At 49.9% G+C, this 17,938-nt stretch overlaps 1 protein-coding gene across 4 annotated transcripts in view; it reads left to right on the top strand.

The window, feature by feature from the left end:
- Ttc7a (tetratricopeptide repeat domain 7A) overlaps positions 1-17,938 on the top strand; it is a 102,014-nt gene that overhangs the window by 20,923 nt on the left and 63,153 nt on the right. For all 4 annotated transcript variants that reach the window (XM_021186046.3, XM_021186047.3, XM_085833194.1 and 1 more), the window contains 2 exons: positions 5,419-5,549; positions 7,172-7,287. In XM_021186046.3, the coding sequence (XP_021041705.1) occupies positions 5,419-5,549; positions 7,172-7,287 (247 nt within the window). The remainder of the gene's footprint in view (positions 1-5,418; positions 5,550-7,171; positions 7,288-17,938) is intronic.

Raw genomic sequence — 17,938 nt, 5'->3', positions numbered from 1 at the left:
CTTTGGGGTGGGTCTTTCTACCTCTGTTTACCCAGTACAGAAAATCCTTTTTATAGTTGTACTCAATGTGTTATCAACTTGCCCGTCTACACTAAACATCGAAGAAAGTCTCAGGGAAGAGGTAGTTTTTGCTTTGAGCATACTAGAAACAGTGGACTTAAAATTCTTGGAAAAGCATGGTGGCAAGCTTTGGCTGGGAGTGGGGAACAGGGAACCCAGAATGGGGACAGTTGTAGCACGTGGAGGGTGGAGGCCCCAGGCCTGTGTCCTCAGTTCGCCCTTGCAGGAGCCAGACCATGGGAGACTGGAGCCAACAGCCTGACCCAGACGTGTGCAGAGGGGAGTCCACTCTAGCAGGTCTCTGGGGACCACAGGACTGCTGTCTTGGAGCGGATCCTCTCTGTATCTTTTGGAATCAGCCATGTCACCTGCAGCTAGTCTTCTGGGCTGGTCTTCTTGAACAGCTCTGTTCTTGTCACACCTTCTTGCATGGTGACAAACAGCACACCCGGAAAGAGGCTTGGGCCATCGACGGAGGAGGTCATGGCACCTGCTTCCTGCTTTCTTTCTTCCTCCTCCCTGGTCCTCCAGAGTGAGGAGCCTTGTGGTCTTCATAGTGAGTCACTTGGCAGGCACCATGTTGACACTCAGTGCCCTGGGTAACTGGGCCTTCATGTTGAGCAATGGCCTTCCCATTCTACACCCACCTCCCCTCGTCTGAGGTTCCCAGCCTTCGGCCTGGCAAGTAAGGCAAGGTCACTGGATCTGCATGTGTTGACACCTAGCCAAGAAAAACAATGCTAATTCCTTTCCTCGTGTTTGCAGAGCACTTTGTACTCTGTCAGCCATGACTGGGCTTCTTTTTCTACCCAGACAGCCTGTGCTTGTCTGGTACCTACTCTGTGCCAGGTGGGGGACGGTTGAACACCATTAGGCCGGGGCTGGAGGGAGCCTACAACCCACTGGGGAAGTCAAAGGGAATACAAGTATGAGACACTGAGGCATGAGAAGTGGACTCCTCGGGGACTTGGGGTAGCAAAAGCCGAGCGAGAAGGACTGCTCAGGCAAGCAAGGATGACATCTCCAGCAGCCGAGAGCAGGACGTTGGGATGGATAAAGTAGGTGGGGTAAGATATGAGGCTGGAGAGGTGATCCAGACAGGTCTCAGAACGTGTGGAATGAGTTAGGCCTCCTCTGTAGCGGGAAGATCTCTGGGGACTTTGGAAAGGTTCCTTGGAAGCAGTGGGCAGTTGAGGATAGAGCGAAGTGAGACCATGGACTCTGGGCTATGGTGGCCACCCACAGTAGAAAAGCAGCCTGGAGCAGGGGTGGGTGAGCAGCTGGTTGGTGAGGCTTAGAGGACGGTTCCTAGCCCATTCTGTCAATAAACTGCATTTAGCATTCGTTACACGCAAGGTAATGTGGGACACAGAGGTAGAGATAGATACCTGTCCCAGGGCTGGCATTCTCTAGTTAGGTCTGTGTTAGCTGCAAGCAATGGACTGACTTTGACAAACCAGGGCCAGGAAGGGGGGAAGGAGGGAGGGAGGCAGGGAGGGAGGAAGGGAGGGAGGGAGGAGAGAGAGAGAGAGAGAGAGAGAGAGAGAGAGAGAGAGAGAGAGAGAGAGAGGAGACAGAGAGAGAGCGAGTAGGGAGGGAAAAAAGGAACATGAAGAAGGAAACAGCGTGTGTGGTGGGGGGGGCGGGGTGAATGGATGCTGGGTCATCCTTGGACCTTTCAAATGGTAGCGCTTCAGGGAGAGCAGCATTCCGGCGTCCCAACGCTGTATTTTGGAGTCTGGTCATTATTCTGCATGGACTTTCTCTCTCCTTCACCTCTAATATGTCCAGCCATGCTTTTCCTTGTCTTTTGCAGATTGGATTATTAACCTTTGTTTGGCCCTTGGAGCTATCTGCTTATTATTTTAAAAACATTTTAACTGTGGTAAAGAAAATGATGATATAAAATTTTGTCATTTAAATGTATACAATTCAGTAGCGTCATTTATGTTCAATCTTTGTAGATACTATTTTCATTTGGCTGGTGTGATGGTTTGTATATCCTTGGACCAGGGAGTGGCACCATCTGAAGGTGTGGCCTTGTTGCAATAGGTGTGACCTGGTTGGAATGGGTGTGTCACTGTGGGTGTGGGTATAAGATCCTCACCCTAGTTGCCTGGAAGTCAGTCTTCCACTAGCAGCCTTTGGATGAAGACATAGAACTCTCGGCTCCTCCTGCGCCATGCCGGCCTGGATACTGCCATGCTCCCACCTTGCTGATAATGGACTGAACCTCTGAACCTGTAAGCCAGCCCCAATTAAATGTTGTTTTTTATAAGACTTACCTTGGTCATGGTGTCTGTTCACAGCAGTAAAACCCTAACTAAGACAGAAGTTGGTACCAGGAGTGGGGTATTGCTGTGATAGGCCTGACCATGCTTTTATTTGACAGAATGTGGATTTTGGGACTTTGTATTTGGAAAGCAATGGAATGCTTTAAATGGGGCTTAATGGGTCATCCTAGTAGGAATATGGAAGACTTAGTTGCTGGGAGTAATTTGAACTGTGTTGACCTTGCCCAAGTGATTTCAAAGGAGAAGAATTTCAGAATGTGGCATAAAGACTGGTTTTGTGGTATTTTGGTGAAGAATGTGGCTACTTTTTGCCCTTGTCTGAAAAGTTTGCCTGAGACTAAGGTGAAGAGACTTGGATTAATTGCATTGACAAAAGAAGTTTCAAAAAAGCCCAGCAGAGACTTTGTTCTCTGGTTAAGTCTTATGAAGAGAAGTTTGAATAAGCATAGCAAGCTTAGAAAGGAATAATATAAAATATATGGTTTGAGTATTAAAGGAGTACCAGGAAGTGAAATGGAGCAAAATCTTGTGTTCTAGGAGATAAAGATTAAGGGAGTGGGACCTTGGGGCAAGATCCTACCCGGCTAAATTAGATCCAGGCATGGTGGTACACACCTTTAATCCCATGAGACAAGCATGCTGATCTCTACATTCAAGGTCAATCTACCGAGCAAGAATCAGGATAGCCAAGCTTAGGCAGTGAAGGGTTTAGAAAACATAAAGCTAGTGATAATGTAATAATACAAGGGGATCATGTTCTAGTTCCTGTAAGCAGCAGAACTCGGCAGCTTCAGCCATGTGGCTCTGGCTCTAGAGTTAAGAATGGAAGGAACTACTGGGAAAATTGATGCTGGTTAGCTGGAGCTAAGGAATTAGCAGTGATTAAGAAGAGACAAGCATCACTGAGGTGAAATCTTCTGGAAATTGTTTTCTGGGAGCACAAAGAAGCTGTGTTCCAGAGATAACCAAGGTTGCACCTCATGCTGCGGCTGGACTTGGTAATATGTAAGAGTCACTCAGGTGGTACTGCTTGTGAAGGAATGAAGGGATAATGGAGAGAAGCTGAGGCTTAGCACTGTGAGAGGCCAAGGAAGGCCATTGGAGAAGGTGAAGCCTCAGCTGTAGTTGATGGCCCAGGACTAAAGGGGTCATGCAAAGGATTTGAGGCTTGGCACCCTGAAGAGAGCCTATGAGAGGCTATTGGTGAAGCCTAGTTGGAGTGGAATATCCCAGTGTATTGGAGATGTCAGTATCATGGAGTGATCACCAAGAACTGCAGCCGTAGTGGAGTGGATCAACCTGAGCTTAAAGTGCTACAGAGGGCAGAGCTGGAAAAGTGATGCCAGCCCTTAGGAGGAGTCCAAAAGATCAAGTAGAATCCCAGACACTGAAACAAGAAGCTGTAACATTGAAATTGCCTTGGAGACTCAAAGATGTTAAAGATGCCAGAGTCATGGGACACATGCTGAGGAAAGCCGCTAACAGGGAGTGGAACCAGCCCAGGAGAAAGCAGTTTGTTGCAGTCAACAAAGATGAAAAAGGAGTGGAGATCTGAAGACCGCTTTGACATCAGCCATGGAGATGCAGAGTTTGGAGTTTGCCCAGCTGGTTTCCTACCTTGCTTTGGAGATTACAGTTAATTAAATTGGATGAATCTTAGAAGAGACCTTGAACTTTGGACTTTTAACATTGTTGTGACTGCTATAGACTATGAAAACTTTGAAAGTTGGACTAAATGCATTTTGCATTATGCTATGTTTAAGTGTGGCCCCCATAGACTCATGTTTTTGAACAAGTCTATGGGGACCAGGGAGTGGAATGTGATGGTTTGTATATCCTTGGACCAGGGAGTGGCACCATCTGAAGGTGTGGCCTTGTTGCAATAGGTGTGACCTGGTTGGAATGGGTGTGTCACTGTGGGTGTGGGTATAAGATCCTCACCCTAGTTGCCTGGAAGTCAGTCTTCCACTAGCAGCCTTTGGATGAAGACATAGAACTCTCGGCTCCTCCTGCGCCATGCCGGCCTGGATACTGCCATGCTCCCACCTTGCTGATAATGGACTGAACCTCTGAACCTGTAAGCCAGCCCCAATTAAATGTTGTTTTTTATAAGACTTACCTTGGTCATGGTGTCTGTTCACAGCAGTAAAACCCTAACTAAGACAGCTGGTTTGGGGGTTTTGTTGTTGTTGTTGTTGTTGTTATGTTTTGTTTTCTTGAGATGAGATCTTAGTAAGTTGTCTTGAGTAAATTGTCTCAAACTCACGATCCTCCTGCCTCATCCTCTTGGGCGCTAAGACTGTAAGGGTGTGTCACGAAGTCTGGCTAAACATTAAATATATTTTTTAGATTTATCATTTTATGTGTATGAATGGTGTGCCTGTATGTATGTCTATGAACCACATGCATACCTGGTGCCCACAGAGGTATCACCCAGGACTGGAGTTAAAGAGGGTTGGGAGACACTACGTGGTGTTCGGAGGAGTAGAACCCTAGCCTCTGGAAGAGCAACCAATGCTCTTAACTGCGGAGCCAACTCTCCAGCCCTAGACATGTTCTAAGGCAGATGTCCCTGTTTCCAGGTGAATCTCTGGCCACCACTTAACAATGAACTCAGTAGTAATTGTGAGGCCAGTTCTATGGGCTCATACTGGGCCATGTTCCTACCTGTGACCATGTCCTCATGCTGATACCATGAAGGGGTGGTCAGTGGGAAAGTGGGGTGCTGTGCTGAAAGGTCGGCACCAGAACAGCAGGTGTACACTGCAAGCAGATAGCTTGTCAACACAGACACTCCCAGGAGAGGAACAATCCACAGGACTGATCCTGTACTGCAAGGATGGGCAGAGGTGGCACTGTGGGCCCCCAGTGCCTTTCTTGGGTCATTGCTTGGTCCTGGCTCCGGCTAACACCACTGTTGCTTCAGCTTTTCCCTCCCCTCCACAGACCTAGGCCCTGCTTCATACCATGTATTCCCTCAAATGCACCTACCCTGTGTCCATGGGAAGGGCCTGGAGTCCAGGCCCAAGCCAGACAGGTCTGAGGCTCTCTGTTTCTCCGGCAGGCCTCTCCCTGGAACGCCTGCCCAACTCCGTCGCCTCCCACATCCGCCTGACTGAGCGGGAGGAAGAAGTGGTTGCCTGTTTTGAGAGGGCCTCTTGGGTGGCTCAGGTGTTCCTGCAGGAGCTGGAGAAGGTGAGCTGGGGATAGGGGTGCTATGCAAGCAAACTGTGAGCACATTCTTTGTCCTCCTGGAGATTAGAAGAAGGCATCTCCTCTCCTGACACTCTACTTTAGTTAGAAAACTCATTATGGTGCACTGGTTCTGTTAGGGACTCTTTACCACAAGAGAAAGCTTTTAAAGACTTTTTTTATTTATTTTATGTATATGAGTACACTGTAGCTGTACAGATGCAGATGGTTGTAAGCCTTCATGTAGTTGCTGGGAATTGAATTTAGGACCTCTGCTTGCTCCTGCCCAAAGATTTATTTATTTTTATATATAAGTACACTGTAGCTGTCTTCAAGCACACCAGAAGTCATTACAGATGGTTGTGAGCCACCATGTGGTTGCTGGGATTTGAACTCAGGACTTTCGGAGAGCAGTCAGTGCTCTTACCTGCTGAGCCATCTCACCAGCCCAAGAGGAGGCTTTTAATTAATAAACAAATGGGACCATGTCACCTGTGAGAGAGCAGAAACCCCATGGTGAGCTGGGCTTTCAGGACCAGATGTCACAGCCCTGTTTATACTTGATCATTCCTGACAGCAGCCCTGGGACAGAAGTGTCACATGCAGCCCTGTGTAGAAAATGAGGTTTAGAGAGATCAAACTACTGGCCTCTCAAAGGACCATGTAGGGTCAGGCTGACTCTTGCCATACAGCATCCTGGGAAGATGGGCTGTGACCATTCTCCAAGTCTTTCAGAGGTGGACACAGAGGCGGCCCCACAGTTCCCACCTTTCCATAGTGGACCTGTCCTCACTGTATGTGAGGTGGCATCAGCCCGTTGAGCTTTGTGGGGGAATCTTGGCTCCTCTCTGTATTGAGGACATGAGGACATCACTGTGGTCTGTCACTTAGCCCTCACTGCCGGATAAAAAGTAGATGCTGTTATTATTCCCGTTTTTCAGATGAACAAGGTTGAGCTTAGAGAGAAGTTACATCCCCCCCCCCCCACATCCGACCAAGCTCATGCAATCAGTGAGTAGCACTGGCAGGAATGTCAGGCATAAATAATTCCTAATCCTTGTGCACATCCTTGTGGTGTGCAAGCAGAACTTCCGCTTTGTAGATATCTGGTTGACGTGCAGTCCACCTTGAGCCAGTCATGTCCTTAGTCAAGGAATTTTGGACCTCAGTGCTATTGACACTTGAGTCTGGGATCTTCTTCGCTGTGAGGACCACCCTAGTATTGTGTGATGGTGACAGCATTGCTGTTCTGTACCTCTGGACATCAGACGCTCACACCCCAAACTGGAACAACCAGATGTTCTCTGAGGGCCACGTTACTGTTTTTGGAGAGCCACCACCCTGGAGCCTCTTGGCTTGGTTGGATCTCAAGAAGAGAAGAGGAAAGGCTGAGGTCAGGACTCACAGGACCCTTTTGTTGGCAGAGGCTGCTTAGAGGTTGAGTTGACCCTCACAAAGGTCATTTGGGTCACCAACAGACACCTATGCCAGGAGCTCTTTACATTGACCTCTTATGTAGACGTCTCCTTCAAGCCACATGCCATTCAAGTGTCAGGAGTACCCGATGTCCAAGCAGGACTTCTGAACTCTTCGGTGACCACTATCCCTTACTCTTCCCTTCTCAGACCTCAAACAACAGCACATCAAGACACCTGAAAGGCAGCCTCTCGCCTGACTATGAGCTGTCCTACTTCCTGGAAGCTGCCCTCCAGAGCGCATATGTGAAGAACCTGAAAAAGGGGTAAGTGGCTGCTGGCCCAGCAAGACCGAGTGTGTGCACGCACACACACACACACACACACACACACACACGCACTCTCTCCTGAGGATTGCACATGGCCGGCTTGGCTCAGGCCTTGTCAGACGGGGTGTACAGAGAACCAAGTTGTGGGAGACCTCTAAAGCCCCTGCATTGTTTTTGGTGTGATATGTTCTGTAAAATGTCACTTCATTCTTCATTCTTTAACCTGTGTTCGTGTAGATAATTCCTGTGTGTGGCATACTGCATTTTCTCTACTCCTGCTGTCAGAGCCGACCACATCTATGACAGTGCCTTACAGTTTGGTTCAGTCTTGACGTTAATAATAGACCAGATCCGTAGACTATCCGTCAATCACTCTAGATGCCACTTACAAACAGCTGCTGCCAGGTCACCCACTTGGCTGCAAACCACAGCTTCCACACCCCACTCTCAGGCTCAGTGATTTGCTAGAGCAGCCCACAGGCCTAGGAGCAGCTCATTTCCTAGACTTCCGGCTTCCACAGAGTGATCCAGCAGAGGAGATACACTCAGCAGGGCCTGGAGGCTCCATGTCATCCCAGAGAGCCACCTCCACCTGTAGCCCCAAAACTCCCAGACCCGGTGCTGCTGGCTGTTCTGAGTGTGGCACCAGTGTGCTGGTAGGCGCTCGCTCGTTCATGGTCGGTATCCACAATGCTGAGAGGCAGGCATGGCCCCTCCCTGCTATTTCACAAGCAAGGGAAACGGGTTTGGAGAGTTTGGGGCTTTGCTCATGGGCCACAGAATATGGATTGGCTCCCGAGGGTGGCGGCTTCAGGGCCCTGCTTTCTCTCCTGAGGCCCTGCCAGGCATGAGGAGTGTGAGGAGGTAAGCCATTTCCACCTGGGGACCTCTTTATACTTCTCAGGAATTCCTGCAATATCCCGCTCTCAGCATCCCCAGCATGGAGTGGGGAGGGAGAAAGACAGACAGACAGACAGACAGACAGACATAGATCTCCCCAGGCAACATGCTTGCCTACATCCATCTCAGCTACTTCTACCTCCAGGGACTGGCCTCACCCAGCCATGCTCCGGAATGTGAGAAAGGACTCCACTTCCAGGCAATGAGGACAGAGTTCAGAGCCTCCCTCATCCTGAAAGGGATGTTTGATTCAACAGGATTGCTCTTGGATAGAAACTCTGCAGGACTCTGCAGTGCTAGAGGCCCAGGGCTCTTAGAGCACCCACACATCCAGATCAAATAAGGCCTGGAGGACTTTACAGCTCTTTGCCTCCTCCTGAAGGTCTACCGCAGGCTCTGTTTGGCCTCCTGTTTCGAGTCTGTCTGTCTTTCTACTCATTATTTCTTAAGCTTTACTTGGCCAGAACCCTCTCCCAGAGATGAGCTTTCTCTGATGCCTGGGAGTCTCTACCCAGGGCCCAGCTAAAGCCTTCTTTCAGCTGCAGGCCATAGGTCACTGTGTGTCTGTGTCCACCCAGCCCTGGGTTGACTTCGCCACCAACAGTGGACAACTTTGAGAGAAAGAAAGGCAGCCAGGACTGTGAGAGGCTTCACAGCGACAAGCAGTATGTACTTTAGAGTAGGATTTTGTTAGTTTTTTAGAAAGGGGAAAATAAATCTATACGTGTATGCATTGAAGAACACACACAAGAGACTCCAAAACATTCCTGGTAATGTTCCAGGGCAGGGGCCACAGGTTTCCCTCTGAAGGGCCAGTGAGGGGCTGAAGGTTAAGTTGATCAGCAGTGATTGCTGGCTTTGACCAGTCTTGCCTATGTAATGCCCTCCATGCAAACCAGCTCTCTCGGAGAGCTTGAGTGGTCAGGAGCGTGTCCCCTCTCTAAATCCGTGTCTCCACTTGTGAACCAGCAGGCAGCGCCAGGACCATGTCTGTCTTGCAGCACGGTGGGTATTAAACCATAAATGAGCACCTGTCACTGCCAGGATGCTGCTGTCACTGCCAGGATGCTGCTGTCACGACTGCTTGGAACATCAAAACCAGGAGCACTGTCAGCTACTTTTAGTATTTTTTTTTAAGATTTATTTATTTATTATATATAAGTAGACTGTAGCTGCCTTCAGACACACCAGAAGAGGGTGTCAGATCTCATTATAGATAGTTGTGAGTTACAACTGAGTCATGTGGTGGCTGGGATTTGAACTCAGGACCTCTAGAAGAGCAGTCAGTGCTCTTAACCACTGAGCTATCTCTCCAGCCCCTTTAGTTTTATTTATTTATTTTTTTAATGCAGTTCATGGTTGGATAGGCTGCTAGCCTGGATAAAAGTTCTATACCTTTAATTTTTCTTATTTTAGGCTTTTAAGTACAAAGCTAGGAGTGCTGGGGTCCCCATTTGACACAGACATATGGATCTGAAGGCCCAGAAAGCCCAGGCAGCTCTCTGCTCAGGGTGGGGCTGTCCACAGCCCTCAGCTCCCCAGACCACCTGTAGCTATGGAGGGGCCCCAGAGCACACAGACACTGAGAGGCCCAGCTGTACCAACCCTCCTCCACATCTGTTATTATTATTATTATTATTATTATTATTATTATTTATTATTAGTCCTTCTTCAGTTGCTGGTCATCCGTTTCAGAGACAGTGGTGTAGACATCGGGTTCCTCTTTTTACTGCCTAGAGACTGTAGCTTGTGTCCGCCATTGTCCTTGCCTTCCTTGACTCAAATGCTGACATTCATCCCACGCCCACCCCACCTTTGGCAGTTCCCTGCCTTGGAGCCTTGAGGAAAGGTCAGGGGTCATTTGATTAAGGCTGTCAGCCCCTCCCTTATGAAGGAAGCCCAGTGTGAACCTCCACAGCAGATTGGCTACAGCCTATATCTAAATAAAGCTGTCATTAGAACAGCCACACTCATTCATTCATTCATTCATTCATAAATTGTCTTTCTGCAGATCTGAGTAATTGGAGACCTTAAAAAAAACCAGTATTTACTAGTTTTTGTTGTTGTTTTTTGAGCTGGTGGAGGGGTTTCAAGACAGAGCCTTACTCTGTAGCTCAGGCTGTCCTGGCACTCTCTATGTAGACCAGACTGGCCTCAAACTCAAAGAGATCATCCTCCTGCCTCTGCCTCTTGAGTGCTGGGATTGAAGGGGTGTACCATGACACCCATCTTTATTCCCATCTATACTTTATGTAGAGCTTAGGCGTCAACAGGACAGTTAGCAGGACACAGACGAAAGGGAGGACTTTATAGATGGATCCCTGTGCAATCAAGTCTGTAGGCAGGGACAGTTGTAATGAATGCCCCCTCTCCAGCCATTCATTTAGTACACAGTCTTTAGAACCATTGATGTCACTTAAGTCCTTGCTAGAGTTCCAGCAGGCATTTGTGAAGTGCTCTGCTTGCATAGTTTAGTGTTCCAACAGGTCTCGGAAGTAGACCTTACTTAGCCTCTCGACCTCCCTGATGGTAAACAGAGGCAGGCACAGAATACAAAAGTAGCTTGTCCTGGCTGGAGCTGAGATCCCGCCTGTGGGTCTATCTGAGTGGTACGTGGAGCTGCCATTCCTTTTTGAACTCTACGCAGCTGAGGGTGGTCTTGAACTCTCAATCTTTCCATCTGCATGTTCTGAGTGCTGACATTACAGGTGTGTGCCGCTCCAGCCCTGGCCCTCTGACTGGTAAGACTGCACTGATCACAGTCTGTCCTGTTCCTATCCCTCACGCAGCCCTCCAAATACCTGGGGCTTAGCGCCGGCCGGCAGGCTTCCCAGAGCCTGTTCACACTTGGCTGACGCTGTGGCCAGGCTCCTGATGAGGAAAGTCAGTCACGGAGGGACTGGAGTCAAAGGCAGCTCTGTGACCCCAGTGAGTTCCTTTACTCGCTGGCCTCCATCCAGGGACTGTGAGGGGCCAGTGACGGAATGAATGGACCTAATCTTTGGTGGGAGGTGGTGCTGTTACCACCCCCCCTCACCATGATGGCCTCTCCTCTCTCTCACTCTCCTTTCCTCACCTCCACTCTGCCAGTATAGAAGTTAAAGCTGAAGGACAGCCAGGAGGGAAGGAGAGAATCAGGGTCTGTTGACTGCCAGACTGGACCATGTACTTTGTAGACACTCCTCTGAAGATGGTCATGCGGCCCCACTTCACTCCTGAGGGACAGGAACTTGAACCCCACCCACCAAGCCTCTGGTCTAGGTGTGAGTGCCCTTCAGCCTCACCCCTCTCTGAGGTTTGGGGCGTGGAAAGGCAGCCAGGCCACCTGAGGAGTGTGGAAAAGACTGCCCTGGTTTGGAATCCAGCGCCTGTGAACGGGTCTTCAGGGCATTAACTTGGTTCCTTTCTGTAACTCAGTCATGTGTTCCGAGGGTGGCTCTGGCTGTAGATCCTTCCTCCTCCCTTCTCCCTCCTCCCTCCTCCCTCATGTACACCAGATCCCTGTTTTCTTCGACTGCATTCCGCATACTCAAGCAAGACAATGTGAGTGAAAGTGGGTCTACAGGGTACCCCCAGCGGGTAGAGGCGTTAACTAGTCCACACTTCCTCTGAAAGGGCAGGTCAGTTCTGATGGTTTTTTGTTCTGTGTGACTGGGCTGGCTCCCCTCCCTTCATCCCTTTTGCCCCTGAAGCACACAGTTCATTCCCAGAAGCCAAGAGACTGGCTCCACCCTAACCATGGCTCATAAAGAGGAATGGAAATGAATCGTCATTTCTTGTCAAGTAAACAGCCTGGAAGTGAGTAGAAGTCCTGGGGACTCGTGGCAGTCACTCCGCCTCTGTCACCAGGACTCATGGCAGTCACTCCGCCTCTGTCAGTTCCCTGGGGCCCCCTGCAGATCAGCCCTGGCTTCTTGTGCTGGCAGACCAGCACAGACTTCCTTGGAGCGGAAGCTGCGAATGATGTTCTGGACCCACCTGGGCTAATCTCGCACTAGCAGCAGCTGTTAACTCTGTGTGACAGGCAGAGAGAGGGCGCTGCCTTCTGTGCGCTTCTGGGAAGGAGGAACATATACATCCCTCGTCTTACTAAGGAGAAGAGAAAGAAAGGAACCTGTCTGAAGCCGAGGGCCGTTAGAAAGCATGCAGAGCCTTGGAAGCTGGCATGGACCTGAGTCCATCCAAGCCCTCCCTCCACCTAACGTTTTGCTCACTGTGGAATCCCAACCCTGCATTCCCTGCCCACAACTGGTCTGCGTTAGTGACCTGAGTAATTATATATTATTGTCCTTTGGCCAAAGCTGTATACTCCTTGGGGAATCACAGGCTCTAATATTGTTCTTAAACAAATGTGTTTAGTCTCCTTAGCAAACTGTTTTGGTTTGGGAGACTGTCTTGGCCATGGTAGGTTTCGTGAACATCTCTGGCCTTTAACCCACTCGATGCCAGAAGCACCCCGCCAAGAGTGACAACGACCAAAAATACATCCACGGGCACGGGTGGATGCTGAGGTGGGAAGCAGGCAGCCTCCAGTGGAGACCCATCGTCTTAGCCTAAAGGGAAGACTTTCTAGGGTAGAGGGGTAGCTGCACTGGTTATGGCCCAGAACATCTGAGTTCTCGGAGTCTCTGGGAGAGCAAGAGAAAGCCCCTCCATACCAGCCCAGACATCACCCAGCAGCTCACTCCCTAAGAGCCCTAGGAGCCCCTGTGCACCCTTGCTCTGTGGCTGAACCTGTGAACAGGTTCAGGCGGGACCAGAGAGTCAGGGAGTGGGCTGCTGCCTGGGATGGGGTAGACTCCAGAGGTGGCTGAGGGGTGTAGGGTTGGAGCTGGGAGGTGCTGCTGTGTAGAAGTAGGTTCCTGTAGGAGTCTTGGGGGTGGAGTCTGAGTCCTGGGGGTGGAGCCTCTGCTGAGAATGGGGTGGAGCTAAACCAAGGCGTGGGCCCTATTGGTCTCACAGAGCACTCGCCTACCCCCCTCCCCCCGCCTCTGCCTTTGCTGTGGCCTGCTTAGTCGGGTCTTGTCCCTGTGCACAAGAGGTGGCATTCACTTGATCCCCACAGCTTCTCTCATATTTTGATCTTCCAGAAACCTACGCCCCTTTCACGCGGGCCAAGTCTGGTGCCCGGTTACTCATATGTCTGAATGACATTCACTTTTTCCAGGGGCCTCGCCCTGTTGATTTAGCAGCTGATTCCCTCCAGATGGTCCTGTCTTTTGTGTCGTGGTAATAGTGCTTCCTAACGAACGGAGCTCAACTAGAAAGCCTGAGCAGAAAAGGCATCCCATGAACAGGATGGGGGCCAGAGAGCCTGCAGCCTTCACTTCCCCTCGGAGCCACGAGAGGGCAGTCATGGATTCCAATTGGAGTCCGGCCCTAGGCGGTTCTTTGGTACCTGAGCCTCCCGGAGGGGGCACCTTACTGAATGCTGGAGGAGGGCTTTGGTAGCCAGCTGGACCTAGAGTCCTACCTGTAGAGGAGCCCCAGGAAGGAGCTTGGGCCTGCAGGGAGCAGCTCCAGGGGTTAGGCAGAGGACTGGGAGGAGGGTAAGGTTCACGACGTGAGCTGGGGAAGCTGGCAGCCCTGTCTCTGACCACAGCAGGCCTGAGAGTCCTCCCTCAGGCACCTGCCAAAAACAGGAAGAGGAACCCATCCAAAACCCATCACAGGCACGGGGACGGTTTCTTCTCTGGGTTGTTCCCCTTCTTTCTGCCTAGAGCTGGCAGAACCCACTTTCTGCTTAGGTCGAGGTGCGTTTGAGCCAGGTGGTCTGTGTATTTTATCATGCATTGCTTTAATCCCTAAGGCAACAGGTATTTCACACTGCACCCCAAACAAGAGAACAGGTGCTTTCCAAGGGGGTCGCCTCGCTGCTGCCCCTGCCTAGGTGGCTTCTTTAGCCCTGTAATCAATGAATCAGTCAATCAATAAATCAACCCCCTTCTCCCAAGTTGCCCTAACTTGTCTGCGGGGAGTAAACTCCGAAGGCGAAGTCTCACTTTAGGTTATCGGAGGTGATGTGTCTGCAGGCCTGGGGGAGGGGTACAAGGCTGTTCTCACTGGGTTCAGAAACCTGGAAGGCTCACCAGCAAAGCTTGTGTTGTCTCCTAGTTTTCTGTGTCTGCTTTGGGGGTGGGGTGGGGGACAGGAAGACCTCTCTGAGGGCACGGCCTGTATCTGTTGTTTGTGCCCACTTCCCCGACGGCGCGAAGTCTGTCTGACATCCTCTGTCTTTCATGCTCGGCTTGACTGTCAAGGTGGAAGTCTTGGTTTTGAGTCAAGTGATTTGGGTCTGCGGTGAAAATGAGCCGCTGGATAACGGTTGAACTTCACCCGACCTTGTCCTCCAGTGGCCTCACTATCCTGGGTACTTGACCAGAGATCCCTCAGGGACCGTGCCGGCCCTCAAATGGAGACGTCTAATTAGAGTTGTATGTAGTATCCTCTCGACGACCAATTCTTACTGATATACCATTTTACTTCAAATCATGTTCTCACCATTAAGCACCTACTATGTGCAAAACACTCGTTTTTGACGAGTTCCCAGGAAATGAGGTGAACAGCAGGAGGCAGACTCCTTATCTGTGGCCGTGGGTGCGATAGTCCATCAGTCCCTCAGCCTCTCCCGTTGGCTTCACAATGACTGCCAATGACAAACAGTGCAGCTGACCAGGTACTGAGCGTGCAGAAGGCATTTTGTAAATGGCATGGCGAATGAACGGAGTGCCAGGAGCCCTGGAGCAAAGATGGCCAGTAGAGGGAAGTGTGAGAGTTTGTGAGAAGACCGCTGTTGTCTTTCTCCAGGGACTCAGAGCTGAAAGTGCTGGGTGTCTGTTGGCCATTGGCCTTGGGCAGGTGATGCCCAGAAAGACAGGCATTGTCCAGGCTTAAGTTTTCTATTAGAAGGGGTTGGGGTGCGAGTATTTTATTTAGTTAGGTATATTTGCTGGTGTCGGGAGGAATTGCAGGTCCCCTACACACTTGGCAAGTGCTCTACCATGGAGCTGCAGTCTATCCCACAATGGTAATTTCTTTTTTGAGAGAGAGAGAGAGAGAGAGAGAGAGAGAGAAGAGGATTTCTGTAGCCCTGGCTGTCCTGGAATTCACTCGGTAGACCAGGCTGGCCTTGAACTCAGGGATCTGCTTTTCTCTACCTCCCGAGTGCTGGGATTAGAGGTGTGAGCCACTATCACAAGCTCACACTAGTCATTTCTTCAGAACATTATGGGTATCAGGAGTTCTGCTTGAACTGGGGTAATGAAGCCTTACGAGAAATTTTGAAGGCTGAAAACTGTCAAGGGCTTTGGAAAATGTGCTGCACTGCTGACTGTGGAGGTAGGGGGACTGCTGTCCTACTACGTCCCACCTTCCTCCTGGAGTCCTATGCTAGCTGAGCTGCTAACACCCCCACCACCTGCCTCTTGGCCAGTTGGACCTGACTTTAGTTGGAATAACCGGCTTCCTGGCTTCTCCTCATGCAGCCCGTTTCTGGGCCAGGGTTTGTTTGAGGCTCTGTTTGGATACTGTTAAAAGTGGGCAGCTTGGCTCACAAAGGTCAGCAGGAGAGACCAGAACAAAGAGATCTTTCAAGCTGGCTTCTCACTGGGCAGCCAGAAAGGGCCAGGGAAAACCCCAGCTCCACCCAGCACAGACAGCTGCAGGTTGGGCTAGGTTTGCTCAGGCTGTGGCTGTCTGAGCCGTTTGAGAACGCCCCCACCTAGACATTTCTTAGAGGGTCAAGCTGAGGCAGGGGGTATTCTCAGCACGGGAGAGCCAGGCAACCCAGGCTAGGATCCCAAATCTCCTGTGTGGCCCTGGCCACTGGAACCTCTTGTATGGATTGTTTCTTTAAAAACAGTCAATATAAATTAGGATTTACTCAAAGCATGCCTGAGGGTGGTGATTTACTTTGCAAAAGAATTCTCGGGAGCCTGTTCAGATGCCATAATCTCTTACAGATCTGAAAATTATTTAAAAAGCTAGCAGACCTTTGGGATGTAGGGTTGTGTTTGAATGCAGCACTCCATCCCGTGTGTCCCGGGAGTGGTCAGTGCCTAGATGTCAGCACCCCTTCCCCAGCGTCCGGGAGTGGCCTGTCTGCTGGTCCTGGCATGTGAAGCCTCTTTGGCAGTGACAGAGAGGACAGTCCCTCCTGTGGCTGGGGAAGAAGAGACATTAGGCACTGTTGGCTCCTGCCTCCTGGTAGCAGCCCGGGCCAGGCTGCCAAGGAAGAGGCTGCCAGGCCTCCCGTAGAGTGGAAAATCACCCACAGCCCCAGGAGTGGCCTGCCTCTTCCGAGCCACAGAGTTCTAGGCAGCCCCAGGGACCAGCCTGCCTCAGCCTGTGGACGCAGCGTCCACCCTCCTCCCTAACCCTCTCCCCACCTCATGTCCTTTTTTTTCTTTCTCTTATAATCCACTGCATTCAGTTTGTATTTAGTATATGCTCCTGGGTGTGGGACCATCCACTGGCATCCACTGGTCAAACCAGTAGCCACACCCTTAAAGAACACCAACTCTCCCTTCTCCAGAAGAGAAGTTATCAGCTGTCAATAACTCCTCAGTTAGGGTTGGGGGTTCATGGGCATCTCCTCCATCCGTGCTAGAGTGTGGTCGGGCTTCATTTTGTTCATGCAACCTCAGATGCTATGAGATCACGAGTTACAGAAGTCCTGTCAATCTAGAAAATACTGCTTCGGTCTGGTCCTCCCTGGCCTCTGGCTCTTATGAATCTTTCTGTCTCTTTGATAATGGCTCTTGAAGGGTGGGGGCATAGAACTTGCATTTCTTCTTTTCTACATTTCTTTAGATTTATTTGTTTTTTACATATATGAGTATTTTACCTGCTTGTATGTATGACATATGTTTACCTATGGAGGTCAGAAGAGGGGGTCAGCCGGGCATGGTGGCACACGCCTTTAATCCCAGCATTTGGGAGGCAGAGGCAGGCAGATTTCTGAGTTCGAGGCCAGCCTTGTCTACAGAGTGAGCTCCAGGACAGCCAGGGCTATACAGAGAAACCCTGTCTCAAAGAAAAACAAACAAACAAACGAAAAACAAAAAAAAAAGAAAGAAAGAAAGAAGAGGGGGTCAGGTTGTGAGCCACCTGTGGGTGCTGGGAACTGAACCTGGGTTCTGTATAAGAACAATAAGTGTTCTTAACCATTGAGCCATATTCCCAGCCCCTGAACTTTCATGTCTAACAAGTCCTTGTTAGACTGTTGGTCCAAGAACTGACAGTTCTTTGAAAAGCTCAGGTCTGAGGCCTCATTTCCTACCGTGTAGACAGAGGGCCTTCAGTAATAAGCACATCGGAATTAAGCGGCACACACACTAGCTTGTAAAAATTATTTCTCTGCTTAGAAATACGTCTGTGCTTAATATATTTTGAGACACAAAAACAAAAACCACCAACAAAACCATGATTTCAAGTATTTGTTTTTAAATTAGAGTGAGATATCTACTACATAAAAAGAAGGAAGATAGCCGGGCCTTTAATCCCAGCCCTCGGGAGGCAGAGGCAGGCGGATTTCTGAGTTCGAGGCCAGCCTGGTCTACAAAGTGAGTTCCAGGACAGCCAGGGCTACACAGAGAAACCCTGTCTCGAAAAACAAAACAAAAAACAAAAGAAGGAAGATATAGATATACCCAAAAGTATTACCTAAACAGTAATACTTGGGATGGACTAGTAGTAACATCGAGAATGTAGCATGCCAACAGGAATCTGCAGACACTGGGCTGAACAT

The sequence above is a fragment of the Mus caroli genome, unplaced genomic scaffold (genome assembly GCF_978045245.1).
Source record: "Mus caroli unplaced genomic scaffold, Mus_caroli_1 scaffold_18, whole genome shotgun sequence".
NCBI lineage: Eukaryota > Metazoa > Chordata > Mammalia > Rodentia > Muridae > Mus > Mus caroli.
Note: the sequence above shows the minus strand (reverse complement) of the source record. Positions and strands in the feature narration are given on the sequence as shown.